The sequence below is a fragment of the Egretta garzetta genome, unplaced genomic scaffold (assembly GCF_000687185.1).
Source record: "Egretta garzetta isolate BGI_Z169 unplaced genomic scaffold, ASM68718v1 scaffold524, whole genome shotgun sequence".
In the NCBI taxonomy this organism is placed as follows: domain Eukaryota; kingdom Metazoa; phylum Chordata; class Aves; order Pelecaniformes; family Ardeidae; genus Egretta; species Egretta garzetta.
This window is the reverse complement of record NW_009259336.1, coordinates 1,331,352-1,352,637: the sequence shown is the minus strand read 5'-3', so window position 1 is coordinate 1,352,637 and position 21,286 is coordinate 1,331,352. Positions and strand designations below refer to the sequence as shown.

Below are 21,286 nucleotides of genomic sequence, written 5' to 3'. Positions count from 1 at the left end.
GGAGTCTGGATAAATATTTCAGTCTGTAGGAGTTCAGGAGAGGTAGGTATCGCCTAGCAACAAAGCATCCCACTCTCTGCCTCCTGCTTCTCTTTACTTTTATTAAAATACCAGTGGTTCAACCAGAAGTTGAAGCATTAAGTTAATTTTCAGAAATATTTTGAGCAGCTTAAGATATTTTTGTTATGACACTACGTCAGAGCAACAAAGATGTTGGCGGGGGGGCTGGCGTCTTGCCTTGTCTGAACAGAATTTGCAATCAAAGACTAGCAAAAACTTTAGCTGAGGACAAAATAAACCTTATGATCGCAGTTGTTTAGTGGGCAACTGAATGCGTAAGAAGAGTTAATTTGGTCCTGTGAGGTCTGTAAAATACATAGCAGTTACACTTAACCTAAACTGAATGCATTTTAAGCTGTGTTACCCGGTTCGTCTTGCAGCTTGTGATGGCTGCTGGTGGGACAGTGGCTTATGTTGGAATTTCAAGTTTTTAAATTTTTTTACAGACAGCTTTGCGGCAAAGTGTTTTGGTTAGTGTCCGTTACAATGGTACAGAAATCAGTTTACAAAGATCCTGGGGACTAGACCCAAGGCAAAAAAGGTAGGCACTCGAAGTACAATTTAGGTAGATTTTGGGGTATGCTGATCCAATGCAATGCTGCACTGGATTTCAGCCTCTCCTGTCCCTTAATGATTTTAAAGGTCGAGGGCTGTTGCAAATCTGTAGCTCGTGGTTAATGTATATTTTATCTGTAGCTTCTGCAGAATGTCAGCTTGATGGAGTTTACAGATTTCCCTGCAAGAATCAGAAACACAGGAAAAAAGGGCAAGTATGTGGCTACTACTAATATAAAGGTAACCATCCTGGCAGAGGATAACCTGTGTTCCTTCATCTCTGAGCGCTGCTGAAACCCTGCTTTTGGTGATCCTGCCTTGCCTGATGTTCAAGGTGGCCTTCGTGAGTTTGGGAGAAGTCGCACACCGTCTCCAGGGAAGTTTGGTGTGACTCAGGGCCTTTGAAAGGGATTGCAGAAGTATAAGTGCAGATTTAAGGGCTTTCAAGAAGAAAAGTGCATACTTTTAAAGTAAAATAAATGATGCAAGAAGGCTATTAAGAAACACAGTTAAGCCCGAATATGGGGTGTGCTTTTCAGGGGGAAAAGTTAGTAAGTCTTGCTTCAGCAAATGACTTACCTTTGTGAATGGATCGGTCTTTCCAAATATATGTTCCCATATCTATCTGATTTAGAAAAGGGGCAAAATAGCACAAGGAATAAGCTTTATAAACTTTATAAACTTGTGGGGTCTGAAAACACAGTTTTAAGATAATGGTTAGCCTTTGGCTGAAAATGGATGTAATTCTGTGTTTGCTACTGAAATTGCTTTCTTTTGGTTGAAACTGGTGGTTTGTTAGGTGCTTTGCTCTATGAGGGGGCTTAAAGAGCCCTTTTGGCATAAAGATTTCAAATCAGGAATATTGTGCAGTTGTCTTGTCAGGTAGATTTTATTCTGATATAAAACCCACTTGATACAGATGGAAGATGCTGCTATTTGGACTTTCATGCCTGGTTTTGTATTTCTGATGGTAGAAGCTGAGATTGCACAGTAAGCCTCTGAAAACCAAAGTCCAGAGTAGGTTTCACCGTGGTGACAGACGTGGCAGAATGGTTGCACTAGATCTGTAAGGACAGATGGTCCTGTTTTTCATACGTGTTTCAAAGTAATTCCATCTGAAGCCAAAGCTTTTCAGCTCTTCTGAAAATCGGGCAACAGATTTGCAGAGTTACTAGTTAAACGCCGTTTTCAGATGGATGGCTTGCTCTTCATCTTCTCCTCCAAAATCAGCCTAAAATAGTTGCAGTGAAGAGGCCTGTGGCCTGTGTGGCAAGTGTGCGTTGGCCACCAAAACCAATGCTCTGGGTCACCCTGGTGGTTGGTGCTAGGGGATAACCCCTGTCCTATCCCCAAACTGTGTGTAACGTGGTGGAAGAGTGTTGTGGGATGGTGCCACTGCTGGAGCTTGTGGTGTGCCCTACTTGTGCTTGGCAAAGAGGAGGACAAGCAAAAGCCCTTCCACAGAGGGGAGCACCCCAGTGCTGCAGGGATGTGGGCAATTCAGTGCTTGATAAATTGTGCATGATAAATTGTGGATGAGTTGCTTAGTGACCTGGTTTAGTAGTGGACAGGTACTGTTGGACTTGATGATCTTCAAGGTCTTTATCAACCAAATGATTCTATGGTGATGATTCTGTGGTGGTGGTGCAGACCTGAAGAGAATTAATAAGTAAACCCGGTTATCTGTCATTGATAAGGAAGTAGCTTTTTCATAGGGAGGGCTGTTGTACGTGATTTAATAACGCAAACCCAGCTGTCGACTATGGCTAGTTGGCTAGCGGTGCGTTAGCAGCTCTGGAACACATACCCGTGTTTGCTCTGTCACCATAGCCACGGTAACCGAATAGGACTTCAGCCTCCCTGCGTAACTTGAAGCTCAGTTGCGTCGCAGGAGCGAGTTTGTCTGCGTGTGTGTAGGGAGAAGTAATGATGAGAAAACCTGGAGAACTGGAAACAATTAGAGGTCAAACTCTGTCTTCCTCTGACAGAGACCCCATGAAGCTTTTGAATACGTTACATCTAATTTGAAAGAACTTGATGACTAAGTGATTTCCTGCTCAGGATAGGTAACCACATCATCTAAGTCCAGGATACGGAAAACCTGGTCCACTTGCCCCAGTTTTGGACATTAGCACGGAGAAAGAGCAGCTAGAAACTCAGAAGTGGTTCTTCAAGTGTGCCATTTAAAACAAAAAAACAAACCAAAACAAAAAACCAAACCTGTTTCATGAAATGGAAATTTTGAAGCAAACCACATAATGCCAAGGGAGATTAAACAACAAAAAGGAAGGAGCGTCTACAGGATACGTGGGAGGTGGGGCAAATGGTCTACAACAGTTAACATGCTCTAAGCCTACAGTATTTAGTTTCATTTAGTTAGGTCAGAGTTTGTGGTGATTTGCAACCTTTTATGATTCATATGAATATTTGGAACTCTTTTTTTTCTATAAACTGTAGTAGTTTCTTAGAAATAAAATTAAGTGCATGGTGTTTAGTCAGTATAATAGTAGCACAGTATATAAATACTTACTGTTTTACATGCTTAAGGGAGCTTCTTGTCTTGTTTTCAGTGTAAAAGTTTGCTTAGTGTTTGGAAACCTGTTAGTCTTGTTGTCATATATACAGCAGTAATGAAATTCTGGGTTGCGGTTTAAAAGCAGGCAGGTGATGCTCCACTGCTATTTGAAGGATGACCTTATTTTGAATGATACAAAAATAACAGCAGATTGTTTAGAATAGCTCTGACAGCAGATTTAGATTCTTGACTTCACACCATTTCCATTATTAAAAGAGACATATGTAAGTAGCATTTGCTTCCAGATATATGCACATATTCTGGCAAGAGGCTTAAGGAATGCTGTCTATTATTTAAATTTTAGACATCTGAAGCTTTTTTTCCCCCCAAGGCTTTAAAAAAGTTAGACTGCTGGATTAGTATATATTCTTAAACCTGAAGGAGCCTCCCAAAAGTATAATATAGTATTTAAATCTCTATAAACATTTTTCTTTTATAGATTCACATGGAAGTGTAGCTAAAATAATCAGGTATCTGTAGTAAACCTTTCAAGAAATACATATTCAAATTTTGTAATGGTCTCACACAGTTATTTCCTGTGGCTGGAGTCTTGACTGAGATCACTAGTAAATATATTTTGGCTTTTAATGCATTATTGTCCGATCTCGCATGGTATTTCTGGGAAACACATTTTGAAATACCCGTAAAGAATATTCTGACTCGGTAACTGCTGGAAAGTTCACCTGTACAAATGCAGGGTACTGATATATAATGGGCCCTGAAGACTAATTAAAGCAGTTGGGATTTAGGGCCCTCAAGTAGCAGCTCAGAATTTAAAGACACTGAGAGCATTGACTAAAATCATTAGTTAAAAGGAAACATAAGGCTTTCTCCATATACTTTCTGTTGTATTTATCCAGCTTTATTTAAAGTGCTTATAAACTTACTGTTCCTCTAACCTCAGTTTTAGTATGGAACAGATGTCTGTGGTTAGGTTTTTTATTTACATATACAATAATATTTGAGAAATTAATGAGCCTTTAAGAAAATACATCAATTGAATTATTTCATCTTTTCTTTTTCAGGATTGAAGTGGATCTAGGGACGAATGGATGACTGAATATTCATATGAAGAGGAAAGCCATAAAAGTTGGTTGACATTTTTACAGCCATATGCATTATACATATTACTGCTATTATCAAAAATTTATATTGTGTTACAAAATATAATAGATGAAATAACAGGTCTGAGCTTTGTATGCTGTACTGTCTTTCAGGCAGGGGAATGCTGTAGCTTGACACAGCTGTAGCTTTTAACGCAACAGTTTCTGATCAAACCTGAACGTTCAGAGGAAAACCTAGTAGTACATTAAGGAAATAGGTAATTCCTTTGAAGCCAGGTGTTTGAATGGGCTGATGCATAGTGGTGTTCATTATTCTTACATGCAAGGATGAAGGGAGAATGAGAGAGGCCTTGTCTTCCATCACAGCTACTGGCTATGAAGCTTAACACGTTGTGGAGTGGCACTCGGATGCCACACTGACAAATGCTGTTTACGAAGTCAAATAGGATATGATATCTTTGAAAGTGTCTTGGCGCTTTTGTTTTCTTATCACAGAGAGATGGCTGTCTCAGAGCGCTGGTTAAAAAGGAAGAGGCTGTTAGTTGACCTCCGTGCTTTACTGACTTTATTGTTATGCTTTGTAAGGTGATAAAATCCAGTCGGCCTTGGCATCTGTCAGTCTGACTTGTTGGTGACTGTGAATTATAGGCTTTGCTTGGGATGCTACGTTAACCAATTCCTGCCACGGCTGTTTAAACGAAGCTGGCTGTGCTTGGGGGTTTGCACCGGAGCGAATGAATTGTAATGACAGATGCGGGGTGTGTGGTGCGGTGGGGTACAGTGGGGGTGGTGAAACACAGGAAGGGGCTGCCCAGAGAGGTAGTGGGGGTCCCATCCCTGGAAACATTCAAGGACAGGTTGGATGGGGCTCTGAGCAACCTGATCTGGTTAAAGAAGCTCACTGCAAGGGGGTTGGACTAGATGGCTTCTAGGGGTCCCTTCCAACCCAAAACATTCTATGGTTGTGTGGTATAGGGTGCAGTGCAGTGGGGTGCTGCGCAGCAGCTTAGTTAAATAAGGCATTCTGGAAACTCTGCTAGTGAAGGAGGGATATGTTATGGTGGAAAACCTCTTCCCTAGAGAGCTTTCTTCAACTCCTGAATCCCAGTCAGGGGTGGGAACAGTGAAAAAAATAGCAAAACTCCCAAATTTTTTTCAAAAGCACAGTGTCAGTTCAATACCAGAAATTTAAGTCTATTAACTTGAGCAAAGTAGTTCAGGAGGAGAGATTCTTACTTATCTCTGTGATAATTTGGCTTTATCAATCTTAAAGTGATTCAGAAGTTTTACAGTTCATCAACAGCTGACTTGGATACAGAAGAGTTTACTTCAGTTCCTTCTTGGGTATGCTTTTTTAGTGTTTACAACAGGTAGTGGACATGCTGATCCTAGCTACCTCTGGATTCACAAGCAGCATGAGACTTGAGGGAATCATCTGCATCCTTGAATCCCATCTCCCAAAATAACAGTCAGCGAAACAATCTTCGGTTCAGAAGCATCCGTAGAATATCTGCTTTATCTACTGCAGGTACCGGAAAACACCTCCAGCAGCCAAATTTAGACCCTGATAGAGACAGCGAGTGGTATTAGTAGCTCTGCAGTAATGTACACAATTTCTCAATGGGATCAGGGGCCCATATGCCCAGATCTGAACCGGCAGTAGTTGCCTGCTAAAACCAGCAGACAAAGTCTTAAGGAATTTCTCTGGTTTGATTGCTGACGTGTCGGTGGCTGCTGTCTGTACCGATGTCTGATAGCTCAGGATGGGCTCGCATCGTGGGGGAGAAAACACTTCCCTGCTCAGACTTCCTGGCTACAAGTAGCAGAGTGAAAAACTGATACCACCCAAGCCTTGCTTGCATCTTCCAGAACTGCAGTGATAAAATCCTGTGTGTACAAACTCGGGGAGGCTCTTTTCTGGCAGAAAGTGTGAGGGGGTGCAAAGACCAACCTAATTATCTCTAAGCTGTCTCTGGATATCATTATGTTACAGTGGACTCCTCATACTATCTAGAAGACAGCGCAGGGCAGTGCTACGATAGCGTGGTAATGTTTTGCATTGAATGGAGGAGAAACTGGGCCAGACTAGAGGACAGTCTTAGATATTTGGCTTGGGAAGTGACGCCAGGGCAGAAAACGTTAAGGATTTGTCAGATCCTTGAGAGGGGCCATCGTAACCAGAGTCTGCACAGGGGAGGGGAGGGTTTCCAGATCAGGCGAATGCAAAAGACTGTTGGACTCATGTGGCCTTTTCCCAAACTTCTTGGGAAAGACTGTAGTTGCATGAGATGCAGCACTGCTAGTTCTGTATCTCTCTTCCTCTCTCTGCTTTTGCCTTTTTGGTTCAACGCAGAGTGGTGGCAGAAGGAAGGAAGAACAGGAGAACAGGGGCACCTCCTTTTTGTCAAACCATAGTTCCACTCACTCATGCCCTTCTGCTGACATCCAGCAGTAGTTGTGGGGAAGTTGCACGAAATATGTGCAGATATGGAAGGGCATACCAAGTTATTCCTTTACATGTTTTCTGTTTGGCAGTCTTTGCAAATGTCGGGCTCTGAATCCAGCTGTTAATATTTTCTGTTAGGAAAGTACCATGATTAAGTCATATTGCTGAACGAGAAAAAAATGTGATTATGTGGAGGATTTCAAAGTCTGAGACTAAAAATTCCTCTTCTGGGAAGACTTGATTCCAGAAGACTTAAGCAATAGAGGTGGAGAGGGCTCCTTCTGTGGTCGCTGGTAAAATCAGTTGATAAAGTTCTGGCTCAAAGAGGAAAGAGATTGGATTTCACCCAGCACCCTGCCTCAGCCTCTCACTTTATTGCTGCTTTGCTAACCAAGTTTTGAAAGCTTTCCATTGCTAACATGAGTATGTTGGTATATCACTGGGGGTGTAAGCAACTTGGCTTGCATCTTCTGTATGTTATATTGGTGTATTTTAGGCCTTTGTTGATCTGCTTCAGGTTCAGTTCTCTTGTTGAATCTGACATTTAAAGTTTATGTTTTTCAGGCTACAGTGATTGAATGCAAATGTATGGCGTTGAGAGACCAGGATAGGAGCTGGTAAGGAAATTGGTAACTGACAGGGAGGAACTATAGCTCAAAAAGTCCTGGGCAAAATAAAGATCAAGACTTCAAACCAAAAAGAAGTGGGCAGGACTGAAAGGAGGTCAGAGAGTGAAATGAAAGGGGAGAAGAGATTGCTCAGATTGAAAGGCAGGTCTGTGTTATACTTAACGAGTGGTCTTGGGTACAGTCTCCCACTCATGCTGTGGTTTCATGGACAGCCTGCAGAAATACTGCTGGGTGGTTCATTTGATCAGGCTTAATGATGTTCTAAGTTACTTGATGCTCAGAAAATGATAACACAGGGTTCTACTGAATTCAGTGGCATTAGGAGGTGACTGCTTATTTTCTAGAGAGGTCTGTGTGATAAGCTGTAGTAGTACTGCTGTCTCACGAAGGTAACCTGTGCATCATCTTTAAAAAAAAAACCAAAAAACCCCCAAAAAACCACACCCAAAAACCAACAATGAAAAACAAGAGCCAAGTTTGGCTGAGCTATTTAGAGGGAAGGACTCGGCACAAAAGAAATATATCTATCTTGAGCTCTCCAGAGCTCATCCCCTCTTGGGAGTCTTCCTACCTCTGATGTTCCCCTTCCTCACCTCCCGACTCCTGTGCGGAGCAGGGCGTGGGAGGGAGCACGTGTGTGATGCTGTGCAGTGGTACCCAGCTGACACAGTCAGGGCAGGGCTGGAGAAACGGGGTTCAGGGTGACCTTGGCAGGCTGGTGGAATGTGCTGGACCTCATCAAGTCCTGCTTCTGGGGAGGAGCAACACCATGCTCCAACACAGGCTTGGGCAATCCCCTGAGCCACCTGGTCTAACTTTGGAGCTACCCTGGTTTTGGATGGAGTTTGGACTCATTGGACTTTCAGTCTTTACTTTTTTCATGATTTTAAAGTTTGGACATGTTAAAAGTTATTTTTATTTTTTTTAAATGTGTTTCAGGGTGTTTTCGAGGAAGTTCTATGTTTTTATTTGCGTAGTCTGAGTATTAGTAGCAGTGTGATGATGCATTTGGGTTTTGTCGGCTGCTGTCCCCGCCATATCCATTACAAAGCAGTTTTCCTAGAAAGGAAGTGACTGCTCTTAAGTGGTCTTTCACATCTAACATCATTCAGTGGATTCTTGGAGTATAATTATGACTAGAAACACCAACAGGACAAAATATATTAATCTCAAGGGAGTTATTTTGCACTGGCCATCAATCCATCCATTCTGTTATGTGCTTTTCAGTTCAGATTACACTCAGGCAAAGAGGCTGTAGCTTGATGTCTTGTCTCAATTAATTATGATTATAAATATCTTGGATAAAACAATGTAACAAATGACCACTTAAAAATGACTGATGGCCCCATTCAGCAAGGCAGGGAGACTGTGAAGTTCTTTTGGTTTCATCTGTTGTCTAGCATTTACCAAGATGGGTCCCTTAACAGTCGATTGGTGGCTGATGTTTAATGAATATTTCACAGTGTAAATAGATAGCAGGCAGTTTGTTGTCTGCAACCCGCTCATATTCATAGGGCAGATTTGCTTTTACTTACTGTCACTTAAAAATGCAAAACTTATGCTGGAACTGTAAGAGCAGGAAGAAAACTTTTCCCCAAACCTTGTATTTGGCAAAGGGAGGAGCAGCAGAAGTTTTCTTTCTTATTCTGTTCCTTACATCGACTGCTGCATATTGTGCTGTCCCTTGCTCCCGTCCTTTCCCGTCGGGTGCTGGAGCGGCTGATGGGCTGCTGGAGAGCAGCAATGTAGCCCCCAGGTTTGCTCACCTCCGGCTCAGCCCCGCTGGGGGTGAGGTGAGATGGACTTGGAACGGATCCCCGTGGCTGAAAAATTGTCGGGGGTGTTTCCAACGCTGATCTTTTCCAAGGAGAAAAAGACGTTTAAGATGCCTGCAATGAACCCCTTCAACTTGACGCGTTTGCATGGCATAGGAGCTCGTTCCTCTTCCCTTTGCCTTTGTAAAATCAGTGAATGATTTCTGGGAAGACCTTGGTGTGCCTATTAGGCTTTCCTTATGAACAGCAGCACAAAATTTGTTCTACACCACTTCTTTCTTCATTTCTGCTGGGTAGTTGCTTTCATAGCCTAAATGGTTTCTTGTTTATATGGGTCCCAGACCTTGGCTCCATTCCACTCGTTTCCCAACTATTTTGGTGTGTTTACATAGTGTTCTTCAGCAGCTGGCTTGGGGTGGGTATCCAAAGCACAAATATGCATATAGACACACACACGCAAAACCAGTTTATTGGAGTTAGGGCCAAATCATTTTTAGTGCTTGGCTTGTGATCTGACCTTGTTTAAATCAAGTTGGATTATGATTTTGAGGGGTTTGTCCTTTTATTTCACTCCTGCCAGTGTGGATGGGAGGGCAGTCATCTGCAGAGGATTGTAAACTGTTGCTTTTAAGCTTCATGTATCAAAATACAATAAATTTTAGAAGTGTTACTTTAGTGGTTGAAGAGAGCTGTGGTCTTTCTGCACCCTAAAACTTCAGAAGGGCAATAGAGGTAGGCACAGGGGTGGGTTAGACGTTCCCTGCCAAAGCCTCGGCTACGGCAAAAGCCTCGGCTACTGCAAAAGCCTCAAGCTTTGCTTTAAAATCAATAAATAAAGATCTCTTTATATATAATAAATAAGGTGGTATTTTCAAGTAATCAGCGCAGAGCTGCCCGAGAGGCTTTGCTCAGGATTGTGAGAAATGTCTCTGACCCAGCAGTCGCTCAGGAGCAGGGTGTGCAGGGTTTGCATCCCGGTGGCTGCACAGATTTCTGCTCTGCTCGGAGCCGCTGTGGGATGTTTCGGGTGCACTGATTTTTTAGTAGTTCTTGAATTAATATCCTATTTGTTAAACAGCTTCTTGAAACATGAAGAATGGGGAATTGCATGAAAAAGGACGGCAGCAACCTTCATGTGAGGTGGTGTGTGCAGGAGTAAGGCAGCCTACATTGTAGTGCAGCTCACAGGAGAGTAATTAGTCTGGAATTGACAAAATGAGATGGAAATGTGGAATATTTAAAATGCCGGAGTTCTTTTCACAGTTCATGTCATTAAAATTGCTAAATGTCATTGTAAAGCAAAGGTGGGTCTTACTGGTGTTGCCTAGATCACTCCTCCACTGAGAGATAGGTGGTGGTGATGAGTCTGTGGTTGGTAAATGCTGGATGTAGGTGAAAGCTGTGTTTAAGGGCATGCTTCAGCACCTATTGACATCACTCAGAGCAGCAGAGTGCCTGTTAAACTACTTCTGAAAGTTAATAGCTATCCCCTTACAATTTTAGCTAGTAAAACGTGTTGCTACCTATCATTTGTATTACTGCCAACAAATATCTTAAGGGTGGACGTCGTGAGGATGGAGCCAGACTCCTCTCAGTGGAGCCCGGTGACAGGACAAGGGGCAATGGGGGTTGGAGGGTTTTTTTGTTTGTTTTTTAATTCATTTGAGGAGTGGAAAAAATCTTCACCTTGAAGAGTGTTAGCCAGAGCTGAGAACAGAGATAGCAAAAACTAGCCTGTGAGCATAAAATGGCAGATTGCTTTATAATGCAGGCACGGGCACCCTTGGTTCCCATTTCTGGGAGGTGTGTCGGTGTTCCTGTGCTGGGAGGGAGAGGAGATGCTCTACCAGCAGAGTTCCCACTTCTCAGGAGGAGCAGAAATGGATGCCGCTACCTCTTGTAGCCTCCAAAATGCATGTTGTGGATTATGTGAAATAAAATGATGGAAGTAGCCTGAAGATCTAGGTCAGAAATGTTGACGCGAGCCATTTCCTCAGTTCTGGCTGCAGCTGTGTTGACTGCCTCAGGCCTGCCAAGCCTAAATGTAGGACCTGCCCTATCTGCCTTGCTGGGTGCATCCACTTCAGGGAGCAAACTGTGGCTGTGGTGCGAGCGACGCCAGGTCCCTGTGTGCCCACCGGCCAGGCTTGGCTCCCTCCACCCTGCGCTTGCTGCAGTATGTGCTGCTGCCTTTTGGAGGCTGGGTGTCCTCCCGTACCTTGGGGTGCTCCTGTTGCTCGCTATTGTTGCTGGAGATAACTGGAGGCCTATCAGTGTTGTGTTGCCATGGTGTTGGAGGCATCCGTATCGTGTTGTGGGCTCTGGCATGAGGCTGTGTGCAGGGGTCTGAGGGGGCAGGCTTGGAGGGCTCACTAGGACCAGTGAAGCTGGTAGAAAAAGCCTAGAAGGATCAGTCCCCCAAACCACAGGCCAGTTTTGGTTTTGGAGGAAGCTGTCTGGAGCAGACCAGAGCTGGGAAGTGAGCTGAGTGTATTCCTGGTTTAGCTTAGATCAGGAAATGCCTCTGTGAATGTCCCTGCGTGCCCCCCCCCCTCTCCCCAGTGCTTCAGTTTGCTTCCGAGTAGCATGGCCTTGGGCTGTGCAAGCTAAGTGGCTTTTGGAAGAAACCAAACTGGGAGGTGTGCTCCAAAAAGCTTACCTAACACGCTCTGTTTTCTCATGGGCTGTTGAAAGACATAGGCTGTGGGTATCTTCAGCTAAACTGAGAAGATCCCTTCCTGTTGCAGCAATGCTGAGTGCCAAGGGAGATGCAGACTCCCCGGTTCTGCTAGGTGGATGCTCAGGGACCTCCCAGTTGAGATTGCAGGATGTCCCTCTTTGTTTAGTGGTATTTCCAAACCAGTGTTCCTATTGCAAACCGGCTTCTTTGGTTCCTCTTTCAGCCTCGATGCTCCTGGTGAGGACTAGTCTTAAGTGATGGGACATGGTCCACAGGGAGCTAGATCTCAAAGGCTTGGATCTGTTCCTTTCAACTTCAGTCATTTTGCTGAAGGTTCCCATCTTCCCCTCGTCGGCAGGGCAGTTCTTTCCACAGGTTTTCTATGTCTTCCTTGGAAGAACAGGCATCTCCTCTGCCTGTAAGCTATGCTGGCGCAGACGTGGTGAGTACACAAGGCTCTGCTTTGCTGGACTCATTCTCCAGTCTTTGGATTTTCAAAGCATCATCCCTGCTCTTGCAGCCTGACTTTGCTGCTGCGGCACATTCTTGTGGGAGTGAAAGAGCAGTCACCGAGCTCATTTCACCTTTTATTCCTAGAGCACTTAGAGAACAATTATACTAATTCTAATAATGACTAAATTTATACTACTCCAGAGAGGGAAGCACAAGGCATTTAATTTCAAAGCTGTTTGACAAGGCCATTTTGATGTGTGTATTTTCAGAAGTATGACACAAGTTTCCAAAGTGCCTAATGGGGAGAAAAATGTTTAAATTCATACTCCCAGGTTTTTTGTTTCCAAGAAGCTGAACGCTGTTCAGTTCTGTTGGGCATGATCTAGCAAACAAAACAAGTTTAAACCAGAGATTTACAGGACTTAGTACTTCTGCTTGTTTCTTAATGACTTGTTTCTGGTCATTAGTTATCAGGATGTAAGTGTTTGTGTGGAAAAAAAGGATACTTCTGTTGTGGGAGGTATTAATTCTCAGTAACATGAAGCAGCACAGCTAACTGCATGTTAGAGCAAATCTTTACTTCTCTATAAGAAGGGAAAACCCCATGGTTCTTGGTCTGCACGGTGGTGACGATTAAGATACACTGAACCAGAAATTGAAATACTACATATGCTTTCTTGTTTTCCTTTTCCTACATATCTGACAATAAACATTTAGTGCTGGAAATAAATGCATTTGGATTTTAGTATTTTTGACATGCCGTGGAGAGAATAATGTCAGACAACGGCAATTTGTCACTTCTCATATGAAGGCGTAGAAGAACGTGTTAGAATTCAGGAGCTAGCACGTAAGGAGAAAGCAGTTATTTTAATACTGATATCCGCTGCTTACAGGCCTGAATAATGATTCCACTGGATACGGTATTTCATATACCCAAGGACATGTGTCTAAAAGAGAAAATAAGCTCCTGGTATTAATATAAATCTTGACCTGCTCTTACTCTTCCCACACAGTGCTTCATGTGTACTCCTGGTGATTCATTAAGTCTTTCTTGTGTAGAAGTTCGGTGATGAGTCAGGAAAGGGCAAGTTTTCTGCTTTGAGGCTGTCACCTTCTTTTGAACTTTGCTATTTACTTAGGGGTTTTTGTTGTTGTTTCAGTTCAGTTTGATAGCAGTCTGCTACAGCTGCGATTGCTGCAGTCCTCTGTGATGGACATGTGGGTGGCTCAAGTGAAAGCAAAAGTCTTGGCTTTCAAACGCTATAGGTGAACATGCACTGAGTTTCCACCTTAATTTCTAAGTAATATAGAAGTGCTTCAGTATTTGTGTTGGGCTGGGGGGAGAAACCTCAATAAAAAAGACATCTTAGAAACAGTGAGATTAAAAATGTTATTTTTTTCCTTGACTTTATTTTCCCTGTTTTAGAGGAGATGGTGCAACCCCCAAGACCCAAACACTTAGAGTTAAGTCTGAGTTTCATTTTAAACTATATGAGCTTGGGCTTGGTGGTTATGAAGAGAGATGACAGCGAGAGTCTCTCTTGCAAATTAAGGAGTTTCTGTTGGTCGTAGAAAGATGAAAATTAACTCAGATGTGTAGGTCATCTTATTAAGTGCAGTAGAACTGAGATGATGTTTGCTGAACTACTCTTTGGAGATTTACATAATGGATGAGATACAGGAGCTCCAGGCGGCGTGACAGTGGAGTTTATTTTATCGCAGAATGTGAAACAAGTGAATTGCCTTAATCTCTGCAGAAAGCAAGGATAATCTTTTTTTATATGCAGAAGGAGAGCCACCGAGTTTGTAATATCCTGGTTATTCACGTACAAGGAGCCAACCCTTTTTTTTGAGTAATCTGGATCCCTTTAACTATCATACTGTCTTATTCAGGACTTTTAAAGCTCTTCAGGAATAGCAAGCAATGTGCATCTTCATGAAAATACAGCTTTTACGCAGTAAAAATACACTACCTGCTGATAATTCATGGCTTGATAAAAGAGGCTCATAAGAGGCTGGGTAATTATCCTAACTGCTACCTATTTAAATATATGGAAAAGCATTTATAAACCAAGCTCACCTGCTATTTATTTCTATAGTGGTAATAATAGTAATTTCAAAAGTTTTAGAACCTTTATAATTTCAAAGTGGGTGTATGTTGGAAAGAAGTTTTAATATTAAGAGGTTTCAGGCTTTAATTTACTGAAACCAGTTCACCTGCTTTGGTTGGTGTGGGTGGTTTTTTCTACCTCAGCTGATGATATCTTTTCAGCATGGAAAATAGAGAAGCACTGGAAAAGTAGAATAGTTAAATGTAGACGGTAATAACGGCACCCAACTCCTGTTGTTTCTCAACCATGTACATGGCTTCAAGCAAGAGTTTGGCTATTACTTTACTCTGAATATGAATGTGCCATTACTCTTTGATCTGTAGCAACAGTTTGTTATGATCAAGGCTACTTAACCACTTTTGCCTGAAGGAAAAGATTTACTGTTGGGCATAGCAGTTTTCCAGAAGAGTGAATTATATCCTTAGTTTCTGGTTTCTCTGAGCTATGTGCAGCTTAAGAATCCTTTTGTATTAACCTGATGTCAATTGCTGCTACTTTTAGAAAAATCTGGGCGAGTAATTCATCATACAGTGTTGCACAGAAACATAGGCATTTATTTGCCTAATATGAAACCAGGTTATTGGGGAAAAAGGGATAGTTTCATGGATGTAGTATTCCATGAGCAGGGTTAGTTTCTGCTTTTGTTCATGAGAAAACTTAAATATTTCCGGTGATTTCAGTAGTGATGGTCAATACCTAGTTGGCCTGCTAAGTATTGCAGTGCTCCACTCGTAATTCCAGGATGCAGGCTGGGATTAGTTCTGCAAATTTACTCTGGGTAGTGGATAGCAATTATTATTTATCAGTTGATGTACAAAAAGTTAGATTTTATTTTTTTTTACCAGTTTCTTTTTCTTGCTGGGTCTCTAGTACACCAGTTATTTTTGTCTAGTTGTAAATCTGTATCAGTTAACAGTTACTGCAGTGTACAAGGGAGGGCACCAGAGTAATAACCTGTTTGCTTATATTTGCTGAGGTCTGTCCACATCATGGCCTGGTGGGATCAGAGACCGTGGAATGTTTTATAAGGACTAACAGAGTTGTTTTCATCAAAAAGTGTTTTAAAACATCAAAATTCTTCCACTGCAGTGGCTCTGAACTCTCCCACGTGGGGATCTTTAGAGTAAATAAATAAAAGATCACACCAGGCAAATGTGATTTAAAGTGTCTGTAACTGTTCCCCAAATGGCGCTAAAATCCTAAATAAGATATGAGCAAGGCAAAGGAGGGGAAGCGTTCACTTCAACCTCCAGACTTTGCAATGTGCTATGTAACACCAGACCCTAAGGACACAGAAGAGGATCCTGAAGAGTCATGGTGTCCGAAGGAGCCCCCTGCTTAGGACAGCTTCTTCATGCCCTGCTTCTCCACGGCTTACCCTACATTCGTCTTGGGGAGAAGTCTCTCATTTCTAATCCGAGCATAAGTGACCTAAAAGTATTTTCCTACGTCTGTATTTAGTAAGTCAGAGAAAGGAGGTGGCTTTTTTCCATGTGTGGCTGAGATAACGTTGCATTGGCGAGGGAACCTGAAGCTTTCAGTTGGAAAATTTTACAAGTTACAAAAATTTTAAAGGAAGAAAAGAGTAAGCGTCTACTGCTTCTTGTGGTGTTGTAGAATGGAAGTGTCCGCTTCCTCCTCTTCCTTCTGAGATGGCAGCTCAAGGAAGCTTATTACACCAAAACTGATGAACCCGTATTCCTTGCTAGTGAGGAGTGAAGCTGGACATTTCCATCCTGCATCAGCTTGGGCTGCTTTGAACCCTGGGGGACGTTCCAGGTAGCCAGCCAAGATTTTGCCTTGCACTGTTGCTTGTTATTAACCTCTTTGTGGGTCATTCAACGTAATGAGCATGTGAAGTACTTAACTAGTATCCCCCTTGCAAAATTTTAACAAAAATTATCCAATGCAGGCATAAACCTTTACGTCTGACCCTAGAGCAGTTGTATGGCAGCTGATGATGGTAAAAATGTGAAGAATTATTTGGTAACCTATTTTAAAAGGCTTGCTTTGCCTGAGTAGGGTTCTACAGGGCTTGATAATTAGATATAGTCATGACAGTATTAACAGTGATCTCTTAAATTAGACTAGTATTTCCTCACAGTTGATCATCAGTATGACTATTTTTTCTTCCCAGTTTTAGTGTATTTAGGTTAAAACTTAATTTTGTGGTTTAGAATAATAAACATAATCCATTGATCTTGCGAGTATTTTTTCAGGTTGAAAGTAAATTCAGACCTCTGCTGTTTTTCAGGCAAATGGCCACTCACAGAAAGTTGTAATTATTTGAAAACAAACAAACAAAACCTCAACCCCCCACAAAAACAAGCCAAAAAAACCCCACCTGAATTTTTCAGAGACTATTTTAAACTTAAGAATAAATGATGATAGACTTTCACAGTTTTCACTTAAGAGTGGATAATTTATTGTTCCTGGCACCAAACAGGTGATAGAATTACCATGCTTTTTTTCTTTAATTCTTGAAATACAGACTTTATTAATGTCTTCAGACAATATAAAGTACACCTCCAGATACATAAGGCATACACACGCACACAAAAGTTGGATGAAGGCTCTCTGTTGATTGCTCTGAGCCCAGGGATGGACATCTGAAGAAACACCGCCAACAATGCCATAGCTTTGGTGCTTTTCATCACAGAACAAGCTGAGTACCTGACATAGATTCTTTAAGCTGAAGTCCTGTGAGGAGTGGTTTTTAAGAAAAGGTATATTTTCCTGAAAGAATTCTTAGAATTCTTTTTTACTTTGCACGTGAACTGGTGACTTGGCATGAGCTTTCAGTATGAAAAGCATTCTTGTAAATCATCTACACTGATTGAGGGAATTACTCCCCAGATTTGTGTCCAGCATCATTCAGTGCCTGATGCAAACACTGCTCTTGAAACCACTGCAGCTGTGATTTTAGTGGTTAGAATATTTTAGTAATGTTTATTGAATTTCAGCATCCCAAATGATGATGGAGGCAGTTTGTCACATTATTAATGTTAGTGGTCCAGATCTCTTCAGAAAGATGCAGTACACATAACATTCTATGCCTGTGCAGAAATTGTTGCTTAAAAATATGAGCAGCTTAACCCATCCAGTTCTTCTGGTGCAAAGTAAATCTAATAAAAGCATTTTATTCTGTGTGAGACACAGCCAGTGCGGACAGGAAATCGTTTTCATCATTTTACACAGTGTAACTAAGGCATGTGTTGGGAATATGTGATTTATACCGGCACAATTTCTTATTACGTCCTAATGAGAAATGTTAAATATATTAGTATGACTCGGGGCTTGACACACGCTATAAAGGCTATATATGATGCCAAACAACCAATTATCTCAGTGCATTATTTCTTGAAAGCCTTGACATGGGTAAGGCCACTATACATCTCTAATGGGAGCGTGATGCTAGGTTATAAAAAGATAATACAAATAACAATACTTCGTTAGATCTTCCTGCTGCGCAATGTATAATCAGGTGCACTGACTTAAGGAACACTAATGAGGATTTAAAGACCCAGCAGGGGCACATTTAGCAGTCACACACAATTCTGTCAAATGCTTTTGCATAGAGCATCTCTGATGCGAGGTAGAGTTCAATGGCAGGTAGGAATGTATAGTTCTGTTGTATAGCTTGCTGTAATACTTCTATGTATTTTAGTGAGAATAACAATAACTTGCAATGTTCTGGTGCTTTGCCAGGCGCTATCGCTTGGCTGTGATTTTTACCATTTGTGAAGTCAGCCAGGAATGGTGGTACTCATGGACAAGACTGAATTGCAGCGTTCCCTGTGATCGAGTAATGGCTGAGGGAAACGAAGGAAGAGGGCTCTGAAGATATCATTTGAAGTCCTTGCAAAGCTGTAGATGCTGCGTGCTGACCATCTCATTTACCTCTGGAATAAATCACAGGGGGTGAAATGCTGGGGAAGAATAGACAGTGGCCCACCCAGCCTAAGGTCCCTTTGTGGCAGTGATCAGTACCAGGTATGTGGCAAAAGAATGACAATTCATACTTGACTGCGAGTCTTTAGACTGGAATCCTGTGGTTTAGAGCTGTTTTAAGTTTTGTGGGTTAGAGCTGGTTTAAGTTTCATGGTTTTGACACGTATCATACTTAAAGAAAAAACATAGGAATACAAATGTGACCATTTTCTGCCAGAGCAAAGGACCGTCTACCTTGTGTGCTTCCTCTAACAACAGTCAATGACAGATGGATGCTTAGGGAAAGGATGTAGCAAGGTTGTGTGTGAGCAATGGTATTGCCCTGGTACGTCTTCCAAGTTTGCAAAAAATCTAGGGCACAAATACTTCCATAGCCAGAGGCTGTATCTGTATTTTTTTCCTTGATAGCTCTTGATAAACAGATCTGTAGAAAAGTCCAATTGGTTTTGAACCAATTTCCAGCTCATCAGACAAGTGGACTTGTCAGGAGACCAGTCCTGAGGATTACCCAAGAGGACTCAACCCACACAAGCCCATGGGACCCACTTGGCTGCATCCATGGGTGCTGAGAGAGCTGGCTGATCTCCTTGTGGCACCCTTCTCTACAGTGCTTGAAAGGTGCTGGAGGCCATGGGAGATCCCTGTTGACTAGAAGAAAGCAAATGGTGCATTCCTCTTCAGAGAGGTCCAGGAGGCTGATCTGGGGCACTACAGAGCAGTCAAGCCTCCCTTTGGTCCATGGAAAAAAAATCATAGAGCGAGTCCTCTGGGAACAGACTTCTAGGCACCATGGAGGAGGAGAAGGTGACTGGGAACAGTCAGCATGGATTCACCCAGGATGAAGCATGCATGACCCACCTGATTGCCATCTGCAGCATAAAGTGACTGCAATAGTGGGTGAGGGGACAGAAGTGAACACCATTCACCTCAGCTTCTGCAAGGCTTTCAACAGTGTCTCCAATAGTGTTCTTGTACCTGAGTTGCAGTTACTACAGCCTGGATGGGTGCACAGTCAGATGGGGGCAAGGACTGGTGGGATGTGTGGCCTCAGGAGGTCTTGGTGAGTTCATAGCCATGTGTGGTGGCAGAATGAGAGACAACACATTGAAAACAAGGGAGGTTCAGTTTGGGAATGAGGAAAATCTTTCCCCCACCCTCTTCCCCCATAGGGGCTGTCTCCCAGTTGAGCAAGTTGCCCAAGGAGGTTGTGCCATCTCCATCCTTCGAGATTGTTAAGACCTGACCAGGCATGACCCTGAGCAACCTAGTCTGACCTCTGAGCTACACCTGCTTAGGGCAGGAGGTTGGACTTGGAGCCTCCTGAGGCGCCTTTCCACCTGAACTATTATGGGATGCCAAGAAAAAAAAAAACATTGGCCACAGCATTCATTGTCCCCAGATTTTTCCAGGGTTACGTGATGTTTCATGCTGTAAAATGATATGTTATAAATTAGTTACTCATTTATCCTGTCTTTCTCGTAGACACACACTCATGCATTTTGTATATAACCTTAATATATATTCCCAGTTTGATTGGCTGGGTATAGCAGACTTGATAATCTCTGAATTTTAAAGATGCTATAATGAAAGTTCAGAGCATCTGTTAACATAGTGCTGTATGTGCTACTCATATCTGTTTTTCTGATGGTTTTCTGTTATTTTTATGGCTATACCCATAGTTACTTAAAATACTTTTTAGTCTTGAGGTTATGCATTTTAATTATTGGCAGTAATTTTGTTCATGTGCAGTACACTTCTTTTTTTTTAACATCTTTGAGGAATCGTAACTTCTCTGAGAATCTGAGGGAAATGCGTGTTGGCAACATTTGAAACTTGTTAATTAGAAATTTCTTAACACTTAATTAGAGTTGTCTTTAAAGTGGACCCTAGTTCCACAATAATTTATTGCTTGTAGAATCTAATTTGACAGTTTTGTACATAAGCATTTTGGTCATACTGTCTTGGGTAAGAGTGTACCTCATGTGAGCAGTCGGGTATCGACTTCTATCTAGAAGTTGATGTGAACAGTCTGAGAGCAATATGTTGTTTTAGACATTTTTTTCACGTATTTGGTGGATACTTACAAATTCTCTTTTGTGAATTGAGGTGCTTTATAATTCATTCATGAGATGAACAAAAGTCAAGAGTTTTCCCTTTTTTCGAAATGTACCAAGTGCTTTAATATTAATATTTCCCCAGGAGTTTGCACTGAAGCCTGTGGGGAGCGGGAAACCTCACACTGATGTTAAATAGAACAGAGATCGGGTTGCGACAGGACGTTAAACATTTGCAGTTTGGGAGTTTCATCAGAACAGACACCCTTTCTTTTGAAATGTCAGAATAAGCAGTTTGTTGCTCCACAGTGAGAAGCGTATAAAGCAATTACCAGTTCCTCCACACGCACCTAAGGTGCCACGCAAAAGCTGCAGGGAAAGGTGATGGAGTAACGCTTGGCTTCTGGCAAACAGTCTGACTTTTTCATCTGAGCGTGCAATCATTCAGCTTTATTTAATTACTCCTTTGTTATTTTGACATGTGCATGAATCAAATGATCTTTACGAGGAGTTTTGCAAACACCGGCACCCTGGCTGTGCTTCTGCTCCAGTGGAGCTGCTGGGGCGAAGGTTGCTCTTCCTAGCAGCTGGAATAGGGCCATTGAAAGAACATTTTTGGTTTCATCGCTTATTGCCCGTCATATCTATGACTTCGTACGTGAACCGTGGCAGACGGTTTCTGAGGTCCTGTGAGAACCAGCTGCGCTCCTTGCCAGGTGTGTCCTGCGGTATCTGGCATCGGAGGGTGCATCTGCACACGAGGATGCTCTCCTCCTCCGTCTCTCAGGGTTGCAGTGAATTTGCTCTGTCCCTGTAGCTGGCGGTGCAACGAGCTGAGCTGGAAACGAGCAACTGACTTCTGGGAACAAGGGCATCTCTTATGGGTGCCATATACTGGTCTGGTGGTTTTAATAGTAAAAAACCCAAACGAAA

The 21,286-nt window shown here is 42.4% G+C and overlaps 1 protein-coding gene across 2 annotated transcripts in view; it reads left to right on the top strand.

The window, feature by feature from the left end:
- The first annotated feature begins 4,219 nt into the window (after positions 1-4,219).
- KLF12 (Kruppel like factor 12) overlaps positions 4,220-21,286 on the top strand; it is a 174,229-nt gene continuing 157,162 nt past the window's right edge. For both annotated transcript variants that reach the window (XM_035892375.1, XM_035892374.1), the window contains exon 1: positions 4,220-4,279. In XM_035892375.1, the coding sequence (XP_035748268.1) occupies positions 4,259-4,279 (21 nt within the window). In that variant the 5' untranslated portion in view covers positions 4,220-4,258. The remainder of the gene's footprint in view (positions 4,280-21,286) is intronic.